The 23,360-nt window shown below is 37.5% G+C and overlaps 1 protein-coding gene across 2 annotated transcripts in view; it reads right to left on the bottom strand.

The window, feature by feature from the left end:
* UVRAG (UV radiation resistance associated) overlaps window positions 1-23,360 on the bottom strand; it is a 318,666-nt gene that overhangs the window by 230,388 nt on the left and 64,918 nt on the right. For both annotated transcript variants that reach the window (XR_005983964.1, XM_041730667.1), the window contains exon 6: window positions 391-476. Coding sequence is in view for 1 of the 2 variants with exons in the window: in XM_041730667.1 (XP_041586601.1) it covers window positions 391-476 (86 nt within the window). In the remaining variant the exon portion in view is untranslated. The remainder of the gene's footprint in view (window positions 1-390; window positions 477-23,360) is intronic.

Below are 23,360 nucleotides of genomic sequence, written 5' to 3'. Positions count from 1 at the left end.
CAAAATTCTTAAGCCATGTCTGGGGCTATTGGAGGGCTTTTCTAGTAATGCTGTAGTCATTAAGATTTTGATAAGTCTAAATTTTGTACCTCGGGTTGCTGCTCTTTATAGTACAGAAAACCAGAAACAGCTCACATCCCTGTTAAAAGATCACTGGCTTCCAATCATTCTCTCCCACTGTCCAGAGAAAGGAAATGGCGTTCCAAAGGCTTTGTGAAAGAGATAAACTTAAATCACTGTAGCTACAAAATTTATGAAGCTCTCACTAAAAAATGCTAAGCCTGAATAACAGCTTCTAAAGCTCCCATACATTTCCTCACACAAAAATGTCACAAACTCAAAATGAGGAAGATTCTTTAGAAAATGCAAGAGGTCTAAGAAGTTTCTTACCGCAGCAAAGAGAAAACATCATAAGAATTGCGAACACAGTTCTGATCCACCTGAAGAAGAATATTCTTCTGAGCATTTGGATATCCCTGAAAGACATTAATCAACAAATTAATGAAAGTAAAACAAAATATATGTAAAAATTAATCTTATTGTTTGTCTCTAAAAATTATTATTTAGAAACCCCTCAGTAAATTCAAATAATTAAGGATTCCAAAAAGTACAATTTCCATCTAACTGAAGTTTAACAATTTAAGTAAGTGAATTTAAAATATCTTCTAATATTTACCTAGAGAAACCATGTTTCACATTATAAATTGTGGTGAAATTCCCAGGGAAGCCCCAAAAGTCTTTTTAACATATTACGTAACTGAAGAATATTAACAATCATATTTCAAGGGACACCTGGGTAGCTCAGTCAGTTAAGCACCCAACTCTTGATTTTGGCTTAGGTCATGGATCTCAGGGTAATGAGACTGAGCATCACGTCAGGCTCTTCACTTGGTGGGGTATCTGCTTGAGACTCTCTCTCCCTCTGCTCCCCCCCATTTGCATGCTCTGTGTCTCAAATAAATAAACCTTTAAACAAGAACCCAATAATATTTCAAGCATGTGTGGCTATCCTATATGTTTTTATGGGGAAAGGCATTTCAGGTTCTAATTAGTAATACCAGAAGCAAATATTTCCACTCTGTGGAATAAATGTGGTGGGAGCACCAGATAGAATACAACAAAATTCCACAAGAAGAACAGAACAGGTATCTGTTATTTAAGAAATGCAAAGCAAGCAGTAGTCAAGAAAAAAGGACTCAGGACCCAGACACCTGGATTACAATTTAAGCTCTTAATATACCAGCTCTGTAATCTTGAGCAAGGCACCTTAACTCTCTTAACTTTGGTTCATTTTTTTCATCTAGAACATAGAGATGATAACATTATCTACCTCACCATTTGCTGTGGGAATTAAGTGTCAATATTTGTAAAGTGAGAAGTATGTTAAAAAAAAAAGCACTATATAAATGTTTGCTACAATGCTAATACAAGCCTTTTTTAAAAATTGCATTGCCACAGACATTAGAAGGTTATTAAGGGAATGTGAACAACTTTATGCCAACATATTTGACAATCTAAATGAATCAGACTCCCTCCTTGAAAAAAATCAACATGCCAAAATTGAAATGAAGTAACATTTGAATAACCCTATGTCTATTTTTCAAGTGAATAAATAATTGAAAAGCTTCCCACAAAAAAGTCTAGGTCCAGATAGTTTCACTGATGAATTCCATCAAACATTTAAGAAATAACATCCACTTAACACAAAAAAATAAAATAGAGGAAAAGAGAACAATTTCCAACTCATAAGATCAACATTACTGATACTAAAACCTAACAAAGACATCACACGCATGCACACACACACACACGTAGACCAAATATCCCTCTTTTTTTTTTTTAAAGATTTATTTATTTATTTATGATAGACATAGAAAGAGAGAGAGATAGGCAGAGACACAGGAGGAGGGAGAAGCAGGCTCCACGCCGGGAGCCCGACGTGGGACTCGATCCCGGGACTCCAGGATCGCGCCCCAAGCCAAAGGCAGGCGCTAAACCACCGAGTCACCCAGGGATCCCCAATATCCCTCTTGAATACACATACAGAAATCCTTAATGAAATTTTAGCAAACTGAAGCAGTAATACATTATAAAGATAAAAGAGTAACACATCATTACTGACTGAATTTATTCTAAGAATACAATATCGGTTTAGCATGTAAAATCAATCAATTAGAAAAATACATGATACAATTGTATATCTATCTTGGGCACATATTATAAAGATGTAACTTGTGACAATAACATAAAGGTGGCGATATAGTGCTATATAGAAGAAAAGTTTTTGTATAATATTAAAATTAAGTTGGTATTAATTTGAACTATATGATTATAAATTAAGATGCTGATTGTAATCCTGAGGGCAACCACTAAGAAAATAACTAAAAGATACATTGTAATGTATACATGGGAAATGACAAAGAAATCAAAATGTTACATGAGAAGACATACAGCACAAAAGAAGGTAGTAACAGAAGAATACAGAAACAAAAAAGATATAAGAAATAAACAAAAGTAGAAGTCTTGTCTTTGTAATTAAGTGTAAATAAATTAAACACTCCAATTAAAAGGCAGAGATTGGCTTATTGATTTTGTTTTTGTTGTTTTGGGTTTTTTTTTTAAGATTTTATTTATTTGAGAGAGAGAGAGAGACAGAGAGAGAGCACAAGCAGGGAGAGGGGCAGAGGGAGAAGCAGACTCTACACTGAGCAGGGAGCCTGATGCAGGTACAAGACCCAGGATCATGACCTGAGCCAAAGGCAAACACTTAACTAACTGGGCCACCCAGGTGCCCCTGGATTTCCTTTTAGTAATTCATGATATGTTGTCTACAAGAGTTGTGCTTTAGAAACAAAAACATAAATAGGTTGAACATGAAAGGACAGAAAGATATTCCATGTAAGTAGTAACCAAAAGAGAGCTGGAGTGGCTATACTAATATCTGACAAATTACTTTAAAACAAAAAACAGGGAAGCCCGGGTGGCTCAGTGGTTTAGCGCTGCCTTCAGCCCAGGGCCTGATCCTGGAGACCTGGGATCGGGTCCCCACATTGGGCTCCCTGCATGGAGCCTGCTTCTCCCTCGGCCTGTCTCTGCCTCTCTCTCTCTCTCTCTCTCTCTCTCTCTCATAAATAAATAAATAAAATCTTAAAAAATTACAAGAGACAAAGAAGGACATTGTACAATGAAAAAAAGGTCAAGAAGACATAAATGGTTATAAACATATATGCACCTAACAACATAATGAAATATATGAATCAAAAACTGACAAAACTAAAACTGGAGATATCAATACCCCACCTAACAATGGAAAGCACAACCATACAAAAGATAAACAAGGAAACAGAAGACATGAATAATACTATATATCAATTAGATCTAACAGAGGCATACAGAATGTTCCACCTAACACAACCATACATATATTCTTCTCAAGTGTACATGGGACATTCTCCAAGCTGGACCATATGTTCAGCCACAAAACAAGTATCAATAAATTATTAAAAGTTGAAATCATACAAAGTATTTTATCTGACTGTAATGGAATGAAACTAGAAATCAATAACAGAAGGAAATTTGGAAAATCCAAGAACTGCAAAGTAAACAAGACACTGTTAAACAAGCAGTGGGCCAAAGAACAAATTACAAGGAAAATTATTAAATACTTTGAGATGAACAAAAATGAAAGTGTAACATACCAAAACATATGTGATATAATGAAAACAGGCTAAGGGAAATTTACAGTGGTAAACATCTACACTACTTTTTTAAGAAGTAATAAAGAGTTCAAATCAATAACCTAATCTTCCTTCCACCTTAAAGAACTAAAAGAACAAACCAAGTCCAAAATAAGGAAAGAAATAATTAATATTCGAGCTGAGATCCAGGAAATAGAAAATGCAAAAACAATAGGGAAAATCAACAAACCAAAAGTCAGGTCTTTGAAAAGATCAACAAAACTGACAAACCTCAAACCTAGGCTAAGAAAAAAAAAACAGAAAGAAGACTCAAATCACTAAAAATCAGGAATGTAAATGGGAACATTATTACCAATCTTATTATAGAAATAAAAAGTGTTATAGAAGAATGTTATAAACAATTGTATGCCAATAAATCAGATAACCTAGATAAAATGGAAATTCCTAGAAACACAAAAGCTCCCCAAAATGACTCAAGAAAAAAACAGAAAATCTGATCAGACCTACAGCAAGTCGTTGAGATAAGTAAAGTCATTGATTAGCTAAACTATTCCCTGGTATTGCTGCCTCACCATCTACTTTGTTTGGCCAAAGGGCCTGCAAAGACCTTAAACTGACGAGACCTCTCAAGGAAGCACATGTCCTAAATGCCCCGCCTAACAAGGGGCAGTTAGGACATAAGGTGCAGGGAAGCAGGAGAAACCTTGATCCCAAAGTCCTATCATCAGTTCTTGTAAGCAGACTTACATTGCTTGTGTCTCTGTGGCCTGCTATTTAGGACATGTGCTTCCTTGAGAGGTCTTGTCAGTTTAAGGTCTTTGCAACTAATATTCGATAAAGGAGAAAAGACTCCATTGGAAGAAAGACAGTCTCTTCAATAAATGGTGTTGGGAAAATTGGGCATCCACATGCAGAAGAATGAAACTAGACCACTCTCTTGCACCATACACAAAGATAAACTCAAAATGGATGAAAGATCTAAATGTGAGACAAGAGTCCATCAAAATCCTAGAGGAGAAACAGGCAACACCCTTTTTGAACTTGGCCACAGTAACTTCTTGCAACATACATCCACGAAGGCAAAAGAAACAAAAGGAAAAATGAACTACTGGGACTTCATCAAGATAAGAAGCTTTTGCACAGCAAAAGATACAGTCAACAAAACTAAAAGACAACCTACAGAATGGGAGAAGATATTTGCAAATGACATATCAGATAAAGGGCTAGTTTCCAAAATCTATAAAGAACTTATTAAACTCAACACCAAAGAAACAAACAATCCAATCATGAAATGGGCAAAAGACATGAACAGAAATCTCACAGAGGAAGACATAGACATGGCCAACATGCACATGAGAAAATGCTCTGCATCACTTGCCATCAGGGAAATACAAATCAAAACCACAATGAGATACCACCTCACACCAGTGAGAATGGGGAAAATTAACAAGGCAGGAAAAAAAAAAAAAAAAAAAAAAAAAAAAAAAAAAAAAACAAGGCAGGAAACAACAAATGTTGGAGAGGATGTGGAGAAAAGGGAACCCTCTTACACTGTTGGTGGGAATGTGGACTGGTGCAGCCACTCTGGAAAACTGTCTGGAGGTTCCTCAAAGAGTTAAAAATAGACCTGCCCTACGACCCAGCAATTGCACTGTTGGGGATTTACCCCAAAGATTCAGATGCAATGAAACGTCGGGACACCTGCACCCCGATGTTTCTATCAGCAATGGCCACAATAGCCAAACTGTGGAAGGAGCCTCGGTGTCCATCGAAAGATGAATGGATAAAGAAGATGTGGTTTATGTATACAATGGAATATTACTCAGCAATTAGAAACGACAAATACCCACCATTTGCTTCAACGTGGATGGAACTGGAGGGTATTATGCTGAGTGAAATAAGTCAATTGGAGAAGGACAAACAGTGTATGTTCTCATTCATTTGGGGAATATAAATAATAGTGAAAGGGAATATAAAGGAAGGGAAAAGAAATGTTGGGAAATATCAGGAAGGGAGACAGAACATAAAGACTCCTAACTCGGGGTAATAAACTAGGGGTGGTGGAAGGGGAGGAGGGCGGGTGTTGGAGGGGAATGGGTGACGGGCACTGAGGCGGACACTTGACGGGATGAGCACTGGGTGTTTTTCTGTATATTGGTAAATTGAACACCAATAAAAATTAATTTAAAAAAAAAAAAAAAACAAGCAAAAACAGAAAAAAAAAAAAAAAAAGACTCCTAACTCTGGGAAATGAACTAGGGGTGGTGGAAGGGGAGGAGGGCGGGGGGTGGGGGTGAATGGGTGACGGGCACTGAGGGGGACACTTGACGGGATGAGCACTGGGTGTTATTCTGTATGTTGGTAAATTGAACACCAATAAAAATTAATTTATTAAAAAAAATTTTTTTAATAAAAAAAAAAGAAAAAATTCTTGGGGGGCAGCCTGGGTGGCTCAGCGGTTTAGTGCCTGTCTTCGGCCCAGGGTGTGACCCTAGAGACCCGGATCAAGTCCCACGTCAGGCTCCCTGCATGGAGCCTGCTCCTCCTTTTGCCTGTGTCTCTGCCTCTGTGTGTGTGTGTGTGTGTGTCTCATGAATAAACAAATAAAATCTGAAAGAAAAGAAAGAAGAAAGAATAAAAGAAAGAAAGAAAGAAAGAAAGAAAGAAAGAAAGAAAGAAAGAAAGAAAGAAAGAAGAAAGAAGAAAGAAAGAAAAAAGAAAGAAAGAGAAAAAGAAAAAATTCTTGGTGGAGTTTACCAAACCCTGCTCTTTTGGTTTGAACTGCCAAATCTAGCCCTAGCCCAGTAACTCCAAAGTATTCCACCCACAAACCCTAAATAACAAAGGCACTGTACTCCAGATCCTGCCTCTCTCTACACTCTGCCTTGACCTCCCTATATGGTTCCTTAATGCATGCCCTGTAATTCCTCTAGGACTTGTAAGTAAAAAAAATTTTCCATTTCAATATCTCTCATGGTCTATTGCCAAACCATGGTTCACCAACCAGCACTCTGTGGTGCTGTGGCTAATAAATGTTAATTTAATAAAGTCATAACACAATTAAAGAAGCTGAAATCAGTAATCATAAAACTCCCAGCAAAGAAAAGCCTAGAACCACATGATTTGACAGGCGAATTCTATCAATTACTTAAAGAAAAAATAACATCAATCCTTCTCAAAGACTTCTCAAAAAAATGAAAGAGAAGGAAATATTTCTTAACTCATTCTATGATGCCAGTATTATCCTGATACCAAAGCCAGACAATAACAGCACAAGAATATCCCTTACAAATATATATGCAAAAATTCCTTATGAATATACATGCAAAAATCTTCAACAAAATACTAGCAAAGCTAATCCAGCCAGGGCACCTGGGTGGCTCAGTTGCTTAAGCTCAGGCTCAGGTCGTGATCCTGGAGTGCAGGGATGGAGCCCCCCTTTGGTTCCCTGCTCAAGTGGAGAGCCTGCTTCTCCCTCTCCTGTTGCCCCTCCTCCTCATGTGTATGTGCGCTCTCTCTCTCTCTCTCTCTCTCTCTCTCTCTCCCCCAAACTAATAAATAAAATAAAAATCTTTAATTAAAAAAAAAACTTAGGGGATCCCTGGGTGGCGCAGCGGTTTGGCGCCTGCCTTTGGCCCAGGGTGCAATCCTGGAGACCCGGGATCGAGTCCCACGTCGGGCTCCCGGTGCATGGAGCCTGCTTCTCCCTCTGCCTGTGTCTCTGGCTCTGTCTCTGCCTGTGTCTCTAGCTCTGTCTCTCCTTCTATCTCTCAAGAATAGGGATCCCTGGGTGGCGCAGCGGTTTGGCGCCTGCCTTTGGCCCAGGGCGCGATCCTGGAGACCCGGGATCGAGTCCCACGTCGGGCTCCCGGTGCATGGAGCCTGCTTCTCCCTCTGCCTGTGTCTCTGCCTCTCTCTCTCTCTCTGTATGACTATCAAAAATAAATAATTAAAAAAAAAAAAAAAAAGAATAAGTAAATAAAATCTTAAAAAAAAAAAAAAAACTTAAAACCATTTGGCCAGCAACTCCACTTCTAGGTATATGTATATACCAAAAAAAAAACTGAAAGCAAAGACTCAAAAAGATATTTGTACATCCACGTTCAGAGGAGTATTATTCACAATAATCAAGGAGTAGAAGCAACTCAAGCAACTCAAGTTTATTCATCAACAAATGAATAAACAAAACATGATACAATCATACAATGAAATATCATTTAGGCCTTAAAAGGTAATAAATTCTGATACATGCTATAATACAGATGACCCTTGAGATGGTTCATGTTTTAAAAAGTAAAATAAGCCAAAAATATAAGTAAAATAAGCTAGAGACAAAAGGACAAATACTGTATGATTCCATTCATATAATGTACCTAATCAAATTTTTAGAAACAGAAAGTAGAAGGGTGAGTGCCAAGGGCTTGGGGGAAGAAGTGATGGGGAGTTATTGCTTAATGGGGTAGTTTTTCAGTTTTACAAAATGAGAAGAGTCCTGGAGATGGATGGTGGTAATGGCTGTACAATATGAACATACTTAATGCCACTACACTGCACACTTAAAACGGTTAAGATGGTAAATTTTGTATTATGTATATCCCACCATAATTTAAAAGTAATTTTTTAAAAAAGGATTATAAACCAGGAACAAGTGGGACTTATCTATGGTATGTAAGACCAGTTCAATAAATGAAAATCAATGTGATACACCAAGTTGGTAAAGTTACTCTTCCCAATTTCAAGACATAGTACAAAGCAATGGTGATCAAAATAGTGAGCAGGTGTTGGTGGTATAGTGGTGAGCACAGCTGCCTTCCTAAATAGTGTGGTACTGGCATAAAAGGTAGATATATAGATCAATGGACTAGAACTGAGAGTCCATAAATAAACTTGCATACCTGTGGTCCACTGATTCTAGACAAAGGTATCAAGACTACTCATTGGAAAAAGAATACTCTTTTCAACAAATGATGCTGAAACAACTGGATAACCATATGCAAAAAAGAATGACTTGGACTCATCCCTAACAGCATATATAAAAATTACCTCAAAATAGATCAAAGGCCTAATTGTAAGAACTAAAACCCTAAAACTATTTGAAGAAAGTACAGGGGGTATATAAAATACATAACCTCAGATTTGCCAGTGGATTCTTCGGTATGACACCAAAAGCATGAGCAACAAATGAATAATGAATTTAACTTCATCAAAATTAAAAATTTTGTGCATCAAAGGACACTATAAGAAAGTGAAAAAACAACCCACAAAAATATTTGCAAATCACGTATCTGATAAAGGTCTCACTCTAAAATATATAAAGAACTCTAACAACTCAACAATAAAAAGACAAACAATCCACTTTAAAAATGGGCAAAGAACTTAGAGACATTGCTCCAAAAAAAGATATACAAATATCCAACAAGCACATGAAAAAATGTTCTACATTGTTAGTAATTAGAAAAAGGTAAATCAAAAAAAAAAGAAAAAGGTAAATCAAAACCATAATGAGATACTACTTCATACCCACTAAAATAAGTATAATAGATAAACCAACAAATAATCAAAATTAAAAAACAATTTAAAGAGTTATGTATTTATTCATGAGAGACACACAGAGAGAGAGGCAGAAACACAGACAGAGAAGCAGGAGCCACGCAGGGAGCCATATGCAGGACTCAATCCCAGATCCTGGGATCACACCCTAAGCCAAAGGCAGACGCCCAACCACTGAGCCACCAGGCGTTCCCCCCCACCAAAAAAAAAATTTTTTTAAGTAATCTCTATGCCCAAGGTGGGCATTGAACTCACAACCCCAAGATCAAGAGTTACATGCTCTACTGACTAAGGTAGCCAAGGATCCCACAATTTTTTAATTAAGAAAAAAAAAAAACAAAATAATGTTTACAAGGACGTGGAGAAATTAGAACCCTCCTATAATGCTAATGGGAATGTAAAAAGTTGGCCACTGTAAAAAAAAATAAAATAAATAAAAAATAAAAGTTTGGCAATTCCTCAGAAAGTCAAACACAGAATTACCATATGACCCAGCCAAGCCACTCCTAGGTATATACCTAAGAGAAACGAAAATAGGTCCTCAAACAAATACTTGTATATAAACGTTCATACCAACACTAACCACAAGAGCCAAAAGGTAGAAACAACCCAAATAGCCATCAATGGATGAATGACTAAATAAAATGAGATTTATTTCAAGACAATGAGGTATTTTTAGCCATAGAAAATAAAGAATTATTGACACATGCTCACATGGATGCACCTCAAAAACATCAGGCTAAGTGAATGCAGACGGAAACATTTTTTTCCTTTTTTTTTTTTTTTTTTGGATACATCCTTTTCTATTAAAAAAATCATCCATACCCACTAACACACAACTAAAAGCAATATATTATAGCAAGAAAAGGAACATTCAAATTAAAGCCAGGATCCTGGGTTTTAATCCAGTCTGCCTGTCACAGAAGTGAGGAAAACAATTTAACTCCTCTAGGCCTCAGTTTCCTTCACTATAAAATGAGATGCACTCCCAGTAATAAAAACAATAATTTAAAAAATGACAGCAATACACATACAATAACATTTATGAGCATTTACAGTAAGCCAGGCAGTGTTCTTTTCCAAGTTAACATTAACAATTTAAATATGATAAGGGTTAACATATTTTTCACACAACCCTGTGAAACAGGGCCTATTATTATCCCCACTTTAAAGGTGAGGAAACTGAGACACAAGAAGGATTAAGTAGAAGAGCCATGCAGTCTGGCTCCACAGCCCATTTTCTTAATGACCACACTATACTTGATCTCTAAGACCTTTCCAGTTCTAAAATTCTGGGTCCATGGACATTTAAGGCAACTTAAGAACATTATTAAACCCTTCTGCTTCAGCCACCACTTAGCAATTAACATTCTTAAAATATGCTAAGAGCCTTGTTCTGAATGACATCTAACTTCACCAGATGTGTGATCCTGAAAGACCTCTGAGGAAGGATTATAATGGAAAGAAATGGCTCATTTGTATCTGGTTATCTGTGTGAGATACTGCCAAGTGCCAAAGAGCCCAGAGGAGATTTACATGTCACTCAAAATTCTTCTAAAGCCAGGCGTAACAATGCTTTTTCAAGGAAGGGAATAGGCACCAGGCTGGGTGAGTGCCTATTAAATTGTTCAAGAAAACAGATGATTAATTTCACATACTCAGTGAGCAGGAGTAATTCCAGGCAGATGATCAGGTGTGTTTCTAGATCAGTGGTCAACAAACTTTCTTGTCAATGGCCAAATAGTAAATATTTCAGGCTTTGCCAACTACATGTCATCTCTGTGACATATTCTTTGTTTTCTGCTTCAAATGCTTCGCAAATGTAAAAACCATTCTTGACTCATAAGTCATACAAAACCATGTGCTAGACTACAGTTTGCTTACCCCTTACAGGGGTAAAGTGTACCCCTGTAGTAGACCATTGGACAAGTCACCTTTTGAAGTATGTTACTATACATTTTGAGAGTTTTTAGTGACTATCACAGTCACAACACTGTCCTTAACTTTATTAGAATTATAAGTTATACTGAAATAATCCATTTGACAGGATAATTGATTATGAAGCAACGAGTATTAATCACATACTTATTTATTTCAGTGCTTACCGAATACCTAATACATACAAGGTGTCAAGCAATTGCTACCATCCCTATAAAAGTATATAACCCAGCATACTATGATGTATACAACCCAGTTAAGGTTCTAAGTGAAGTTAAAACTTCAAAGTGCCATAGGAAAAGTTACAAAAGAAATAGCTGCAGGGGTTCTGATGTGGTAAAAATTCCATCTAGAAGGAGCAGGAACATCGAAGGTTTTAGGGGTGGCAGTAATTGAGATGGACTGTGAAGTATTAAAAAGCTGAATGGCAGTGAAGGAAAGTCCTACAGAGTCTGAACTCTTGTAGCCAAAGCATGACAGTGGGAAAACACAAGCTGCATGTTGAGAAAATAAAGCAGTGGTCCAATTTGTTCAGCTTCAATGATGTGGAAGTTACTTGGAACCCCAGAAAGAAAAATAATGGGAAACAGGGCTGAATAAGTAGCTTGGGATGGCCAGAGTAGAGAAAGCCTTGAATGCCATGCTAAAAAGCAGAGATAATCTCCAGGAAATAAGGACTCATGAGAGGTTTTTGAATGTATAGCATAAGATCAGAGGTGCATTTAAGGAAAGCTATTCTGATAATGACAAACATGATGCATTGGAGAAGACAAAATGTCCAAACACCAGTTGGCAGGGTATTCCAAAAATCCACATGTACTAGGGATAATGAGAGATCAAACACTAAAAGAAAGAAATAAAAGCACAAGTAGAGTATCATACGTACTACTGACTGAATTTAGGCCGATGGAAAAAAGGGAAAAAGCAAGTCAGAGATTAGATACATCTAACAGACAATGAGAAGTCACCCTACAAAACCATTAAGCAAAGGAATAAAAAATGAAAGTATGCCTTAGGAAGATTAATCAGGTGGTGGTGAATAACACAGGGTGGATACAAAGAAACTATAGAGTCCACAAGCCCACTGGAAAACTACTACAGTAATCCAGCCTCAAGGGGGTGCCAGTCTGAGCTTGGATCATGCATGGCAACAGAGATGGAAAAGTAGCCATGGATAGGAGTTATTTCAAAGAACTCAAAAGAGTCTAGTGGCCAACTGTATAGAGTAGATAAAAGAAAGAAATCAATCAAATCTAACTACAATACTGGAGCTATAAATAAACGGGGAAATATTTTTTAAAAGATGCGGCAAATTGGAAAGAATAGAAAGCCTGGAGAGAAAAATCAAGAATTCCATTTAAAAGTATAATAATTTGCAAATGACAGATGTCTATGCAAAAATGGTGAGAAACTATTTAAACCTATAGAACTAGAATTTTGAGTAATAAGCCTTACAGATGATGACAACCAGCTAGTGTATCCCATTAGAATGTTTAATGATCTGCTACTACAGAAGCTTCACTTACTCATTCAACAAATATTTATTGTATTACTACTGTATGCCAGGCACAGTGCTAAGCACTAGGAATAAATTAGTAATGAAGACAGACACTGTCCCTGCCCTTACGTAGCTTACAGTCTAGTAAGAAAGAGAGATGAGCAAATGGACAATCAGAATATATCCAGGTAAGGGTCAGTGATGAGGAAAATGAAATCCAAGGTGCCATGGGAGCATATACCCCAGGCCAGATTTAGGGGTACATCATGGAAAGCCTTTCTATAGAAATATAATCTAAGCTATGAGTGGCAATGCTTAGAAATCAGGAACCAGATCATACAGTAAGACTTTATAAGTCAGTAATTACTCTGAAATAATTTAAATAAAAGAGGGACATGACCAGCATTTTCGAAAGATATATCTGGCTACAATGCAAGAAGTATGAAAGTAGATATTTAGCAGATACCATAAATAGTCATTCAAAAAAAGAAGGAGGGATCCAGGCTGATTCCTCTGTTCTGACTTGAGACAGTACATGGATAGCGTACCATTCAATAAACTAAGGAACACAAGAGGAAGAAGTTTTTCAAGAAGGAGAGGGGAACTGAGCTCAGTTTGGGACTTGTAGAGCAAACATGTTTCTGAAACATCCAAGCAATTTGATACTAGACTGGATATATGGAAATACAGAGTGGATGTGTGGACTTGGATTATTTCTGAATGCAAAAATAACGTGTTCAAGAGAAAACAAAGGCCAAGTGGAAGCTTGAGGAAAACAGCTTAAAGACTCCACCAAAAGCTTTCCCTACCAGAACTGACAGTGTTCTAGATGTTATTCGTAAAACTATTAAGTGAGCTTTGCAAATAATCCCTTTTCTACTTACTTAGGTAGAGTAAGAAATTATGATTGGCAAGGGAAAAAAAACAATGGCTCATTCTACTACCTGAGCATATTTTCAGCTTTGCCGTGGTAGTATCATAGCCAATAAGGTTTATCAGAGGTGTAATTATTGCTAATTGAGCATATTTTCAGATGCAATCAGTATCTATCTTAAAATACAGTATTTATTTGTACAACTTGTCTTAAAATGGCTACCTGAAAGATCAACTTGTGTTTCTATGTGTATAGTCCGTTTGGACCTTAATACACTTTTAATTGCCAGCCAAGTTTAAACTGAAAAAAATTGTGCAAGTATCTCTGTCGAGCACCTTCAAACATCTGGTACCTTTTGCCTCTGAGCTCTGAGGAAACCAAGAAGCTGAACTTTTAGGAGGAAAGGCAAGACCTCTTCTTAGAAACTAAACCAGAACTGAATATTTATTCCTCTAGACTAGGTCTAAGGTTTGAGAACACAGAAGAAGTTCTCTGCCTCAAAATAGTGAGAAGCAATGAGAAATAAGAACAATACTGATAAGGACGCCTGGGTGACTCAGTGGTTGAGTGTCTGCCTTTGGCTCAAGTCATGGTCCCAAGGTCCTGGGATGCAGTCTTGCATCAGGCTCTCCGCAGGGAATCTGCTTCTCCCTCTGCCTATGTCTCTGCCTCTCTCATTGTCTCTTGTGAATGAATGGATAAAATCTTTGGGGGGGAAAAAAAAAAGAAGTACTGTTAAGCAAAGGTATATAGATCGTAAAACTAAAATCAATTCCTTCTTTTAAATTCAAAAGGGTAAAGAAATCCTTGTTCATATTTTAAACTACCCTCAAAAAAGCATTACAATCAGAGTCACACAGTGCAAGTATGAAGTGGACTTACATGCCATCAATGCTATTCCATGACAAGAAGACTGAAATATACCTGAAAGTTTATTTTAGAGTAGAGATAGGAATGGTGTGATCCTAGTAGATGGAGTTCACTTGTGGGAAAATATTTACTAAGGAAGTCTCTGTTAAATCCTGAGACTCACAAAAGTAAGACACAACTTCAGTAGAAAGGAGCTTATGCCCAGAAGAAGAGAAAAGATGCATACTCAAAATACTATATGTGTGAGAGGAGAAGAGAAGGCTGTAGCGGCATCACACTAATGAACGTTAGTGGAGACAGGGAGAAGGGAGATAGGATTCCCAGCTTTGTGGAACAATTTAAACTGAAACTGACTATCAGAGGGAGGAACAAAGGTTAAGCATGCCCTCACCAGAAATCCAAAAGAGAATAGTAAAAACAAGTTTTCAAAATTTTAAACTCTCTGAATCCCCTAGTGAGGACAAGTCTGGAGCTCTGTTTCTGTTTACTTTTCAAGAATCCAAAACATCTATACAAAGAACCATGCCTGGCTTTGAATTTTCCAGTATTGAAATTCTGAAAAGCTCAAAAATTTTGCTAAGAAGACAAGATCCTCCAAATTCGTAACAGGAAATGTGGCATTTTCCCAGATTATTTTCTGGCTTCAATGAAGAGAGAGAATGGGGACCACACTGTAGCAGGAGGATTTATAAATATGAATTACAGGATAAGATGATTTTCCAAACATCTGTCAGAAGTTAATTTGATCCAAGAGAAAAGGGGAAAAAAAGAAAAAGGACTCAAGAGAAGCCAAATATAGTGACTAATACGTGGAACTTTTGTAGACTTCAGTGGGTTTATGGCCTCATGGGCATTGCATGCCCACTCTACAAAAATAAATACACAGAGTCTGTACAATAATGCACTTCATATCATTCAGAGCACTTTCCGATGTACCCTCTCAATTAATTCTCACAATGCACATAGTGGTGATTTCTGCTTAAATAAATGCAAATACAGAGACCTAGTACTTTGAACAGGCTATATGAAGCGGGAAGAAACGCACAGATGGCATATAATGTAGTGGTTAAAAGAAAACACCTCTGGGCAAAGGAGACCTAGCTTTAAGTCATGGTTCTGCTACTTCCTAGCTATGTAATCTTGGGTTAGTAGTTTGTTTTCTTCTAGGGTACTTTACCTATAAAATGAGGATAATAACCACCTCATGGAGTTATTACACAAGATTAAATAAAAAACACGCAAGGTAGCTAGTATAGTGTCTGACATGTAGTAGGTACTCAGTAAATGAAAATTGGCAATGGTAGCTTTCAAAAGCTCTCTATCTACCTGGTATAAGTAACACTGTTACTAGGATATTACACCTGCTCAAATAATTCAGAAACGAAGTTTTATCCGGATTTAAACTAAGCTCAGAAATCTAGATGTTTTATAACAAAGCAGGCAGCTAGAAACAGCCCCTGAAGATTTATTGTCTTTGTTTCTTATATTTTGCAATGAGGGAGTGGTGGTTAGCATAGGGAAAGCTGAATTGACTGTGTGTAGGAATGGCCTATTGTTATGATTTTCCAACTTTTGCTTGATGATGTACTGGAAGACCTGGACAACATTATACCACAATCCCTTTCCTTGTTGTTAAAACATAGGCTACTTGGGACACTTAATCCCTACTTCTGAATGTTCTGCTTGTATATTGTGTGAGACATGCTTTGGAAATAAGTTAGTATACACTAATTTGACTAGCAAGAGGAAATAGCCATCTTTTTAATTTCTCAGTTCTAATAAAGTTAACTAAATGGAAACATCTTAACTGAAATTGAAACTCAGATTTTCTATTTTTCAAAAGTATCATAACTTTAAAAATATAAAATCAGGAATTTTCATTTTTACAGGTTCTTTTTAAAAAAAGAAAAAATGTTTTATTTATTTATTCATGGGAGACACAGAGAGGGGCAGGGGAAGGGGAGGGAGGGCAGAGACATAGGCAGAGGGAGACTCAGGCTCCAAGCAGGAAGCCGGATGTGGAACTCAATCCCGGGATCACTCCCTGAGCCGAAGGCAGCCGCTCAATGGGTGAGCCACCCAGGCATCCCTGTACAGGTTCTCAAAACAGATTCTGAAACTTGCTGTTGTCCCTATATATTTTTTTTATAAATTTATAAAATTTATTGGTGCTCAATTTGCCAACATACAGAATAACACCCAGTGCTCATCCCATCAAGTGCCCCCCCTCAATGCCCGTCACCCCCACCCCCTGCCCACCTCCTCTTCCACCACCCCTACTTCGTTTCCCAGAGTTAGGAGTCTCTCATGTTCTGTCTCCCTTTCTGATATTTCGCACTCATTTTTTCTCCTTCCCCCCTTATTCCCTATATTTTTAATCTAGGCTCAACTATGTACCTGAGATGATCAAGTTATATGACTGTGTTTGTGAAATTAATCACCAAATTGCTATTTCAATCTCCTAAGAATGTCATTTCAAAAAGATTTGATCCTTTTTACTGGATTCTACTCCTGCTTATTTTTACCCCCATTAGAATGAGAAAGCATTGCCATCTACTGGACTTTGGAGATATTGCTGCTATAGCTTTTAGTCTGAGAAAAGAATTCTTAACAATCTAATGCTTTTTACACTTTATCAATAACATAGTAGTTAGGGTTATTATGACATATGAGTTATGTAAAAATAAAACTCCGGAGGGGTGCCTGGGTGATTCAGTCAATTAAGTGTCTGCCTTCAACTCAGGTCATGATCCAGGGTCCTGGGATCTAGCCCTAATCAGGCTCCCTGCTCAGAAGGGACTCTGCTTCTCCCTCTCTTCTCCCCTCAAGCTGTGCTCTTACTCAACTCTCTCACTCTTTCTCAAATGAATAAATAAATAAAATCTTTAAAAATAAAACCCCAGAAGTTGGGGCTAGGGGTAAAGTAGGATAAGAAAGAGAAATACCATCCCTTCAAGATGTTTATTCTCAATTATTGCTATGATAGTCCCAAATACAGCATGCATTCACATACACTCATTAACAAATTTCTATTGAATACCTACTATAATATATGCTGTGCAAGGTACTATACAAGGGACATAATGTTAAAGAGGTAATCCCTCTTACCATAGGATTTAGAGCCTAATAAGTAGTTTCCATTTATTATTGAACTCTATTCATGTGCCAGGCTTACACAGTACATTATCACTTTTCATCCTCAATTTTTGATGAGGTAGAAATTGTTCTCTTTGTAAGAGGAGAAAGACTCAGAGATGCTTTAATTTGCTCAAGATCTCTCTCATAGGCAATTGCAGAAGTGCCTGGAATTAAACTCACCTCACTCTGACTCCAAAACCTTGTATTCTTAACCACTAGGAGTATATACTCAACCCAGGTAAGTTGTCAGCATCCTCCCAAAAACAAGGGTAGCTGACAAAAGGCAAGCCAGGCAAAAATAGTCTTACATGTCTATATAAAAGGCAAAACTCCTAAACTGAGATCTGAAAGGTTTCCAGCTTATTGATTAAGAAGCTAGCCTCGGGGATCCCTGGGTGGCTCAGCGGTTTAGCGCCTGCTTTTGGCCCAGGGCGTGATCCTGGAGTCCCGGGATCGAGTCCCGCGTCAGGCTCCCTGCGTGGAGCCTGCTTCTCCCTCCTCCTGTGTCTCTGCCTCTCTCTCTCTCTATGTCTATCATAAATAAATAAATAAATCCTTAAAAAAATAAATAATAAAAAAAAGAAGCTAGCCTCTTACTCCTTATGCTCCCCCAAATATCATTCTAGCAGTTCAATCCACCCAAAAAAATCCCTCCCAGCCACCTAGCCTTATTCACCAAGTTGCATCCACTCCAACTTCAAGCCACAATAGTGTTCCTCTCTGTTCTCCATAGTCTCCAAATGTTAAAAAGAGCACCTCTTCCAAAGATGCTCTTCAGATTATTTAAGGTTCTGTTATAATTCACCTGTGTTATCTGCAAGACCTAAATAACTCACATCAAAAACTACTTTCAAACTAAACCCATCTGTAAACTGGAACTCTTCTGGAATATATACTGTTTTATCTCACCTAAAAAAAAAATGTTTGTGAATCCATATTTAATACTTTTGTATCACAAAGTGCTTAGTTTAATAATGAACACATAGTAGTTACTTGATATTTATTAACAGGAAAAAATCATGAATGACTTTTGCAAATACAAACAGAAGACTTTCATCATTTATTCAATCTTCTCTTCACCTGCATTGCTACTGAATAGCTGTGAGTTCCCTGTTTATATGCCAAATAAATGCAATCTTACTACATAAAGTAAGAACATATCACTCTCTAATAATGTCAGCAGAGGTTGAACAAAGGATTCAAACCCAAAGCATATTTTAGTGAAAGATTTTCTGTGTTAAGTGGTTTCCAAACACGTTCCTGGTAGAGAGACTAAACACCTTGTCCTATATAATTGAGATTCACTAGGTTCCTAAAAACTCAATAGAAATGAGTAAAACCTTTTCAAGAAGCAGATGAACAAAGAGGCAAAAGTTCTGAGCTAATGAGTACTTTCAGCTTTCAGACCCACAGCGGCTGAAGTCACTTTAAGTAATATGAACAGAGGGATGATTAACAGCAACACAATCACCAGATGTAATAATAACGGTGTTTCTGGTTACAATTAATATAAAACAAGAATGCTTAAGAACTGGTCAACAAAATTCTAGTCACTATTTATAGTGCTGCTCCAAAGTTTTCTTCCTTATTGCCCCACAAACTTGGCACTTTTTAGCAGACACGCATTCTGAAAAAACAATCCTGTTCTCAATCTTGTTACTTTAGCATTTTATAAAAGCTTTTATGAAATATGTCCAACACATATAGGATAGCTTCAATTACTGTCATTACAAATACGTCTGGACTTATTTCTACCACTCTACTACATGTTTTTGTTTACTGTTTGTTTTCTTTCCTCCCTCCTATTAGTTGACAAAGTTTTCTACTCTTTACAGTCCCTTTTTTCCCTCTGCTACTTAAAAATATATATTTTCTGGTTTCTAATCTACCCTAGATACCTTTATAGTTTTAACATGCATACGTAAACATAATTTTTTCTAACAAATTCTGAATTTGTTTATTGTCCTCCCAAAGAGATCAGTGACCTCAATGAGTCTTAACTTTTTTTTTTTTTTTTTTGAGTCTTAACTTTTTACACACCCTCCCTCACCTCATTATTGATATCTAGAGCAGTGCTTCTCAAACACTCTGTGGCCAAGGACCAGAGGCTGTTCCCTCAATCCACTGTGAAAAGATACTTTTATAAAATACTATAAAAAGCCACAATAATGTCAAATTGCTATAAAAGTTTTAAAACATTTACTCTCACTTTTTATACTTAGCTCACCACAGACTAGGGACAGTTGTTAGGTTTGCTCTGGTTCACAAACTATACTTTGAGTAACAATGGTCTAGTTTGTTTTTATACCTTAAAACTCAGAACTTATTAAGTTTTTGTTTACATGTTAGTTTGCTGTCAGTAGTTAATTGCATTCATTAACGTTGCAACCAGTTTTATGTGTCTTGCTGTAACTTCCTGTTAATTCTCACATCTTCCCTTTGGGACCACTTCTCTATCTCCACTATTCAGTATAGATAAAGGGGCTATGGGCAGTAAATTCTCAATCTGTGTGTCTTTAAAATTGTCCCTCTTTCACTCTCGCTTTCAACTGAAAGTTTACTAGAAAAAGAACTATACATTTGGGATGCCTGAGTGGCTCAGTGGTTGAGTGTCTGCCTTTGGCTCAGGGCATGATCCCGGGGTCCTGGGATCGAGTGCCACATCGGGCTCCCTACATGGAGCCTGTTTCTTCCTCTCCCTGTGTGTGTCTCTGCCTCTCTCTCCGTGTCTCTCATGAATAAATAAATAAAACCTTAAAAAAAAAAAGAATTATACATTTAATAGTTAAGAGCACTTTGAGGATGATTTCTCCTGACACTAACTGTTACTGATGCAAAGTCTGCTGTCAGTCTAATTTGTAGGTAATATTTCCATTCCCTGCTCACTTTAAATATTTCTCCTTTTAAAATTTTTTCTTAAAGATCTTTAGTTTCTCTATGATGTCTTTTTTTTTTTCCAGCCTTCTTCTGTAATAGGGAGAATCCTATCTCAGCTTTGTGCTCATTTCATGTTCATTTCACCCAGAGGAGCACATCTTTCAAGGACTAGGCTTCTGCTTCTGCCTACTTCTTCGTGTTCCATTCCATTTCTGTTCCAGAGAGGTTTATTTTCTTGCTTTTTATTTCTTTGCTTTAGCAAGGTATGTCCCTTTAAATTTCTCTGATTTCACCAATCACTGGGGTTTTTGTTTGTTTGTTTGTTTGGGGGGGGGGGGTATTGTTTTTTGGCTTCTTTTTTTTTCTTTTAAACCAACCATTCCTTTTGTTTGGCCAGTGGAAGGTCTCAAAGTGTGCACTTACAAGGCTATCTTGACTGGAAACATTCTTTATGGCTTTCTTTAAAAACGAAAACTAATGCTTTTTAAGGTTCAAACTCTATGTCAGATGTTTATCTGAAAGCTGGCACAGTGGTAAGATAAGGCTGGGCTTCTAAATTTATAAAATTCACTAACTGCTAGAATAAAATATACCACTTATTACAATAATATATATTCAACAAACTTTTATTGACCATTTGGTCTTGAAATCCCAGCTCTGCTACTTGGTAGCTCCATAATCTTGAGAAAGTTACTTAACTTCTGTGTGCAGCCTTCCTCTTCTGTAAAGACAATTGTGAGGTTTAAGTGAGGTAAATTATGCAAACCACTTAGAATAGTACCTGTCATTATTATTAGCTCACTGAACATTAGCTGCCATTATTATTATTTATTATTATTATATTCAGGGGGAACACTCTGCACTCATGTTTCCATATAGGCAAAAGATGTCCCACTCCATTTCCCATGTCCTAAAAAGAACATTTCCAGCTTCTCTATGTCCTTCACTCATTCCTCTCCAGGATAGGCAGAAAGGACTTATCTGACTGCTGAGGTTGGGAGATGAAACGAAGTATGATGGCATCAGTTCTTTCCAGGTTCCCTTCCGGTCAGAATAGCCTGCCTACAGCGCACATAAATTCTGCTTTTGGCTTGAAGGATTAGACTTTGTCTCAGTAAAGGGAAGATCCCAGTTTTGCTTATTTTCTTGTTTTCTGAGGGGAAGTTTCAATTTGGGAGGAAATATATACCAGCTTTCTTAGTTGTAGAATTTAAGCCATGTTTACCAATTAATTCATTAATAATAAAGCCAATATTCTGATTTCCATTTATATATCACCTGTCTTATTTCTAAACTTGTTCCAAACTCAGGGGGAAGAAGAAAAGGGTATTAGTCATTGGCTATCCAAAAGCTCAATTACTGGGACGTCTGGGTGGCTCAGTGATTGAGCATCTGCCATTAGCTCAGGGTGTGATCCCAGAGTCCTGGGATTGAGTTCTGCATCGGGCTCCCTACAGGGAACCTGCTTCTCCCTCTCCCTGTGTCTTTGCCTCTCCCTGTGTCTCTTATGAATAAATAAAATCTTTAAAAAATAAAAATAAACAAATAACAAAACCTCAATTACTAACAGTATTAGTACTGACTATGCAATCTTTTTTTTTTTTTAAGATTTTATTTATTTATTCATGAGAGACACAGGGTGGGGGGAAGGGGTAGAGACACAGACAGAGGGAGAATCAGGCTCCATGCAGGGAGCCCGACATGGGACTTGATCCCAGGTCCCCAGGATCAGGCCGAAGGCCGAAGGCGGCGCTAAACCGCTGAGCCACCCGGGCTGCCCAAGACTATGCAATCTCTTAAGGAGATTAAATAGAGTAACACATATAAACCTCTTCTTTCTTTTTTTTTTAAAGATTTTATTTATTTATGAGAGACACAGAGAGAGAGGGGCAGAGTCACAGGCAGAGGAAGAAGCAGGCTTCCTGCAAGGAGCCAGATGCAGTACTTGATCCCGGATCTCGGGATCACACCTTGAGCTGAAGGCAGACGCTCAACTGCTGAGCCACCCAGGCGTCCCCAAATATAAAGCTCTTAAAAGTGTTTGAGACACAGTAACATTCAATAAATATTTGCTTTAATATTATGTACCCGATATTGTGCTAGATGGTGAGCTAGTCACCAGTTGCAAGAGGAACTTAATCCCTCAGCAGAGTCTCGGATTGTTAACCCTATAACTGGGGCACTGCAACAAAAAGAGTAGCAATCCCACAATTCTCTCATTAAATCAAGCATCTTTACTAAGCAAATACAATGTCTCAAGAACTGTGAGAGGTACTGGGAATTCAAAATTACATATACAAATCTGTCCTTAAGATGCTTACAGGTTAGAGGATCTATCCAACAAAGGAAGAAAGAGTTATAAAGTAGTAGTTCTTATGTCAAAGGTATACACAGTGTTGACAAACTTTAGGAACTCAAAATATAAGGGCTTCAAATAAATTTTTAAAAGCTACTCAGAAGTTTGAACTCAATTTGATGAAGTCACCCAGAATACCTTCAATTTTGCCAAATCCAATGGGCAATTTTCAGTCTTCATCTTATTTGACCACTCCCTCCCCTTAAAAGCCAAAAACCAACCCCCCAAAAAACCTCTTTTTCTTCGGCCTCTGAGATCCTATGAGATTCCCCACTCTTTTCCTTATACATCTCTCATCACTTTTTCTCAGGCAACTTTTCCAAAGCCTCCTCCTTTATTTAGCCCTTAACAGCTGGAGGTCCTCAAGGCATAGTTATCAAACCCCTCTTTTTTTCTCACTGTCCAGTTTGTCCCTAGTCTGAACTTATCATTTCAGTGACTATGTGCCATTGCCCCCCCCCTCCACATTTATAACTCTAATTCCTCTGAACTCCATCTGCACATGGATATCTTGAAGGCATCTCAAAATCCGTCTGATCAAATCTCAGCTCTCAATCTGCC

The sequence above is a fragment of the Vulpes lagopus genome, chromosome 15 (assembly GCF_018345385.1).
Source record: "Vulpes lagopus strain Blue_001 chromosome 15, ASM1834538v1, whole genome shotgun sequence".
In the NCBI taxonomy this organism is placed as follows: domain Eukaryota; kingdom Metazoa; phylum Chordata; class Mammalia; order Carnivora; family Canidae; genus Vulpes; species Vulpes lagopus.
This window is presented reverse-complemented; position numbering and strand designations above follow the sequence as displayed.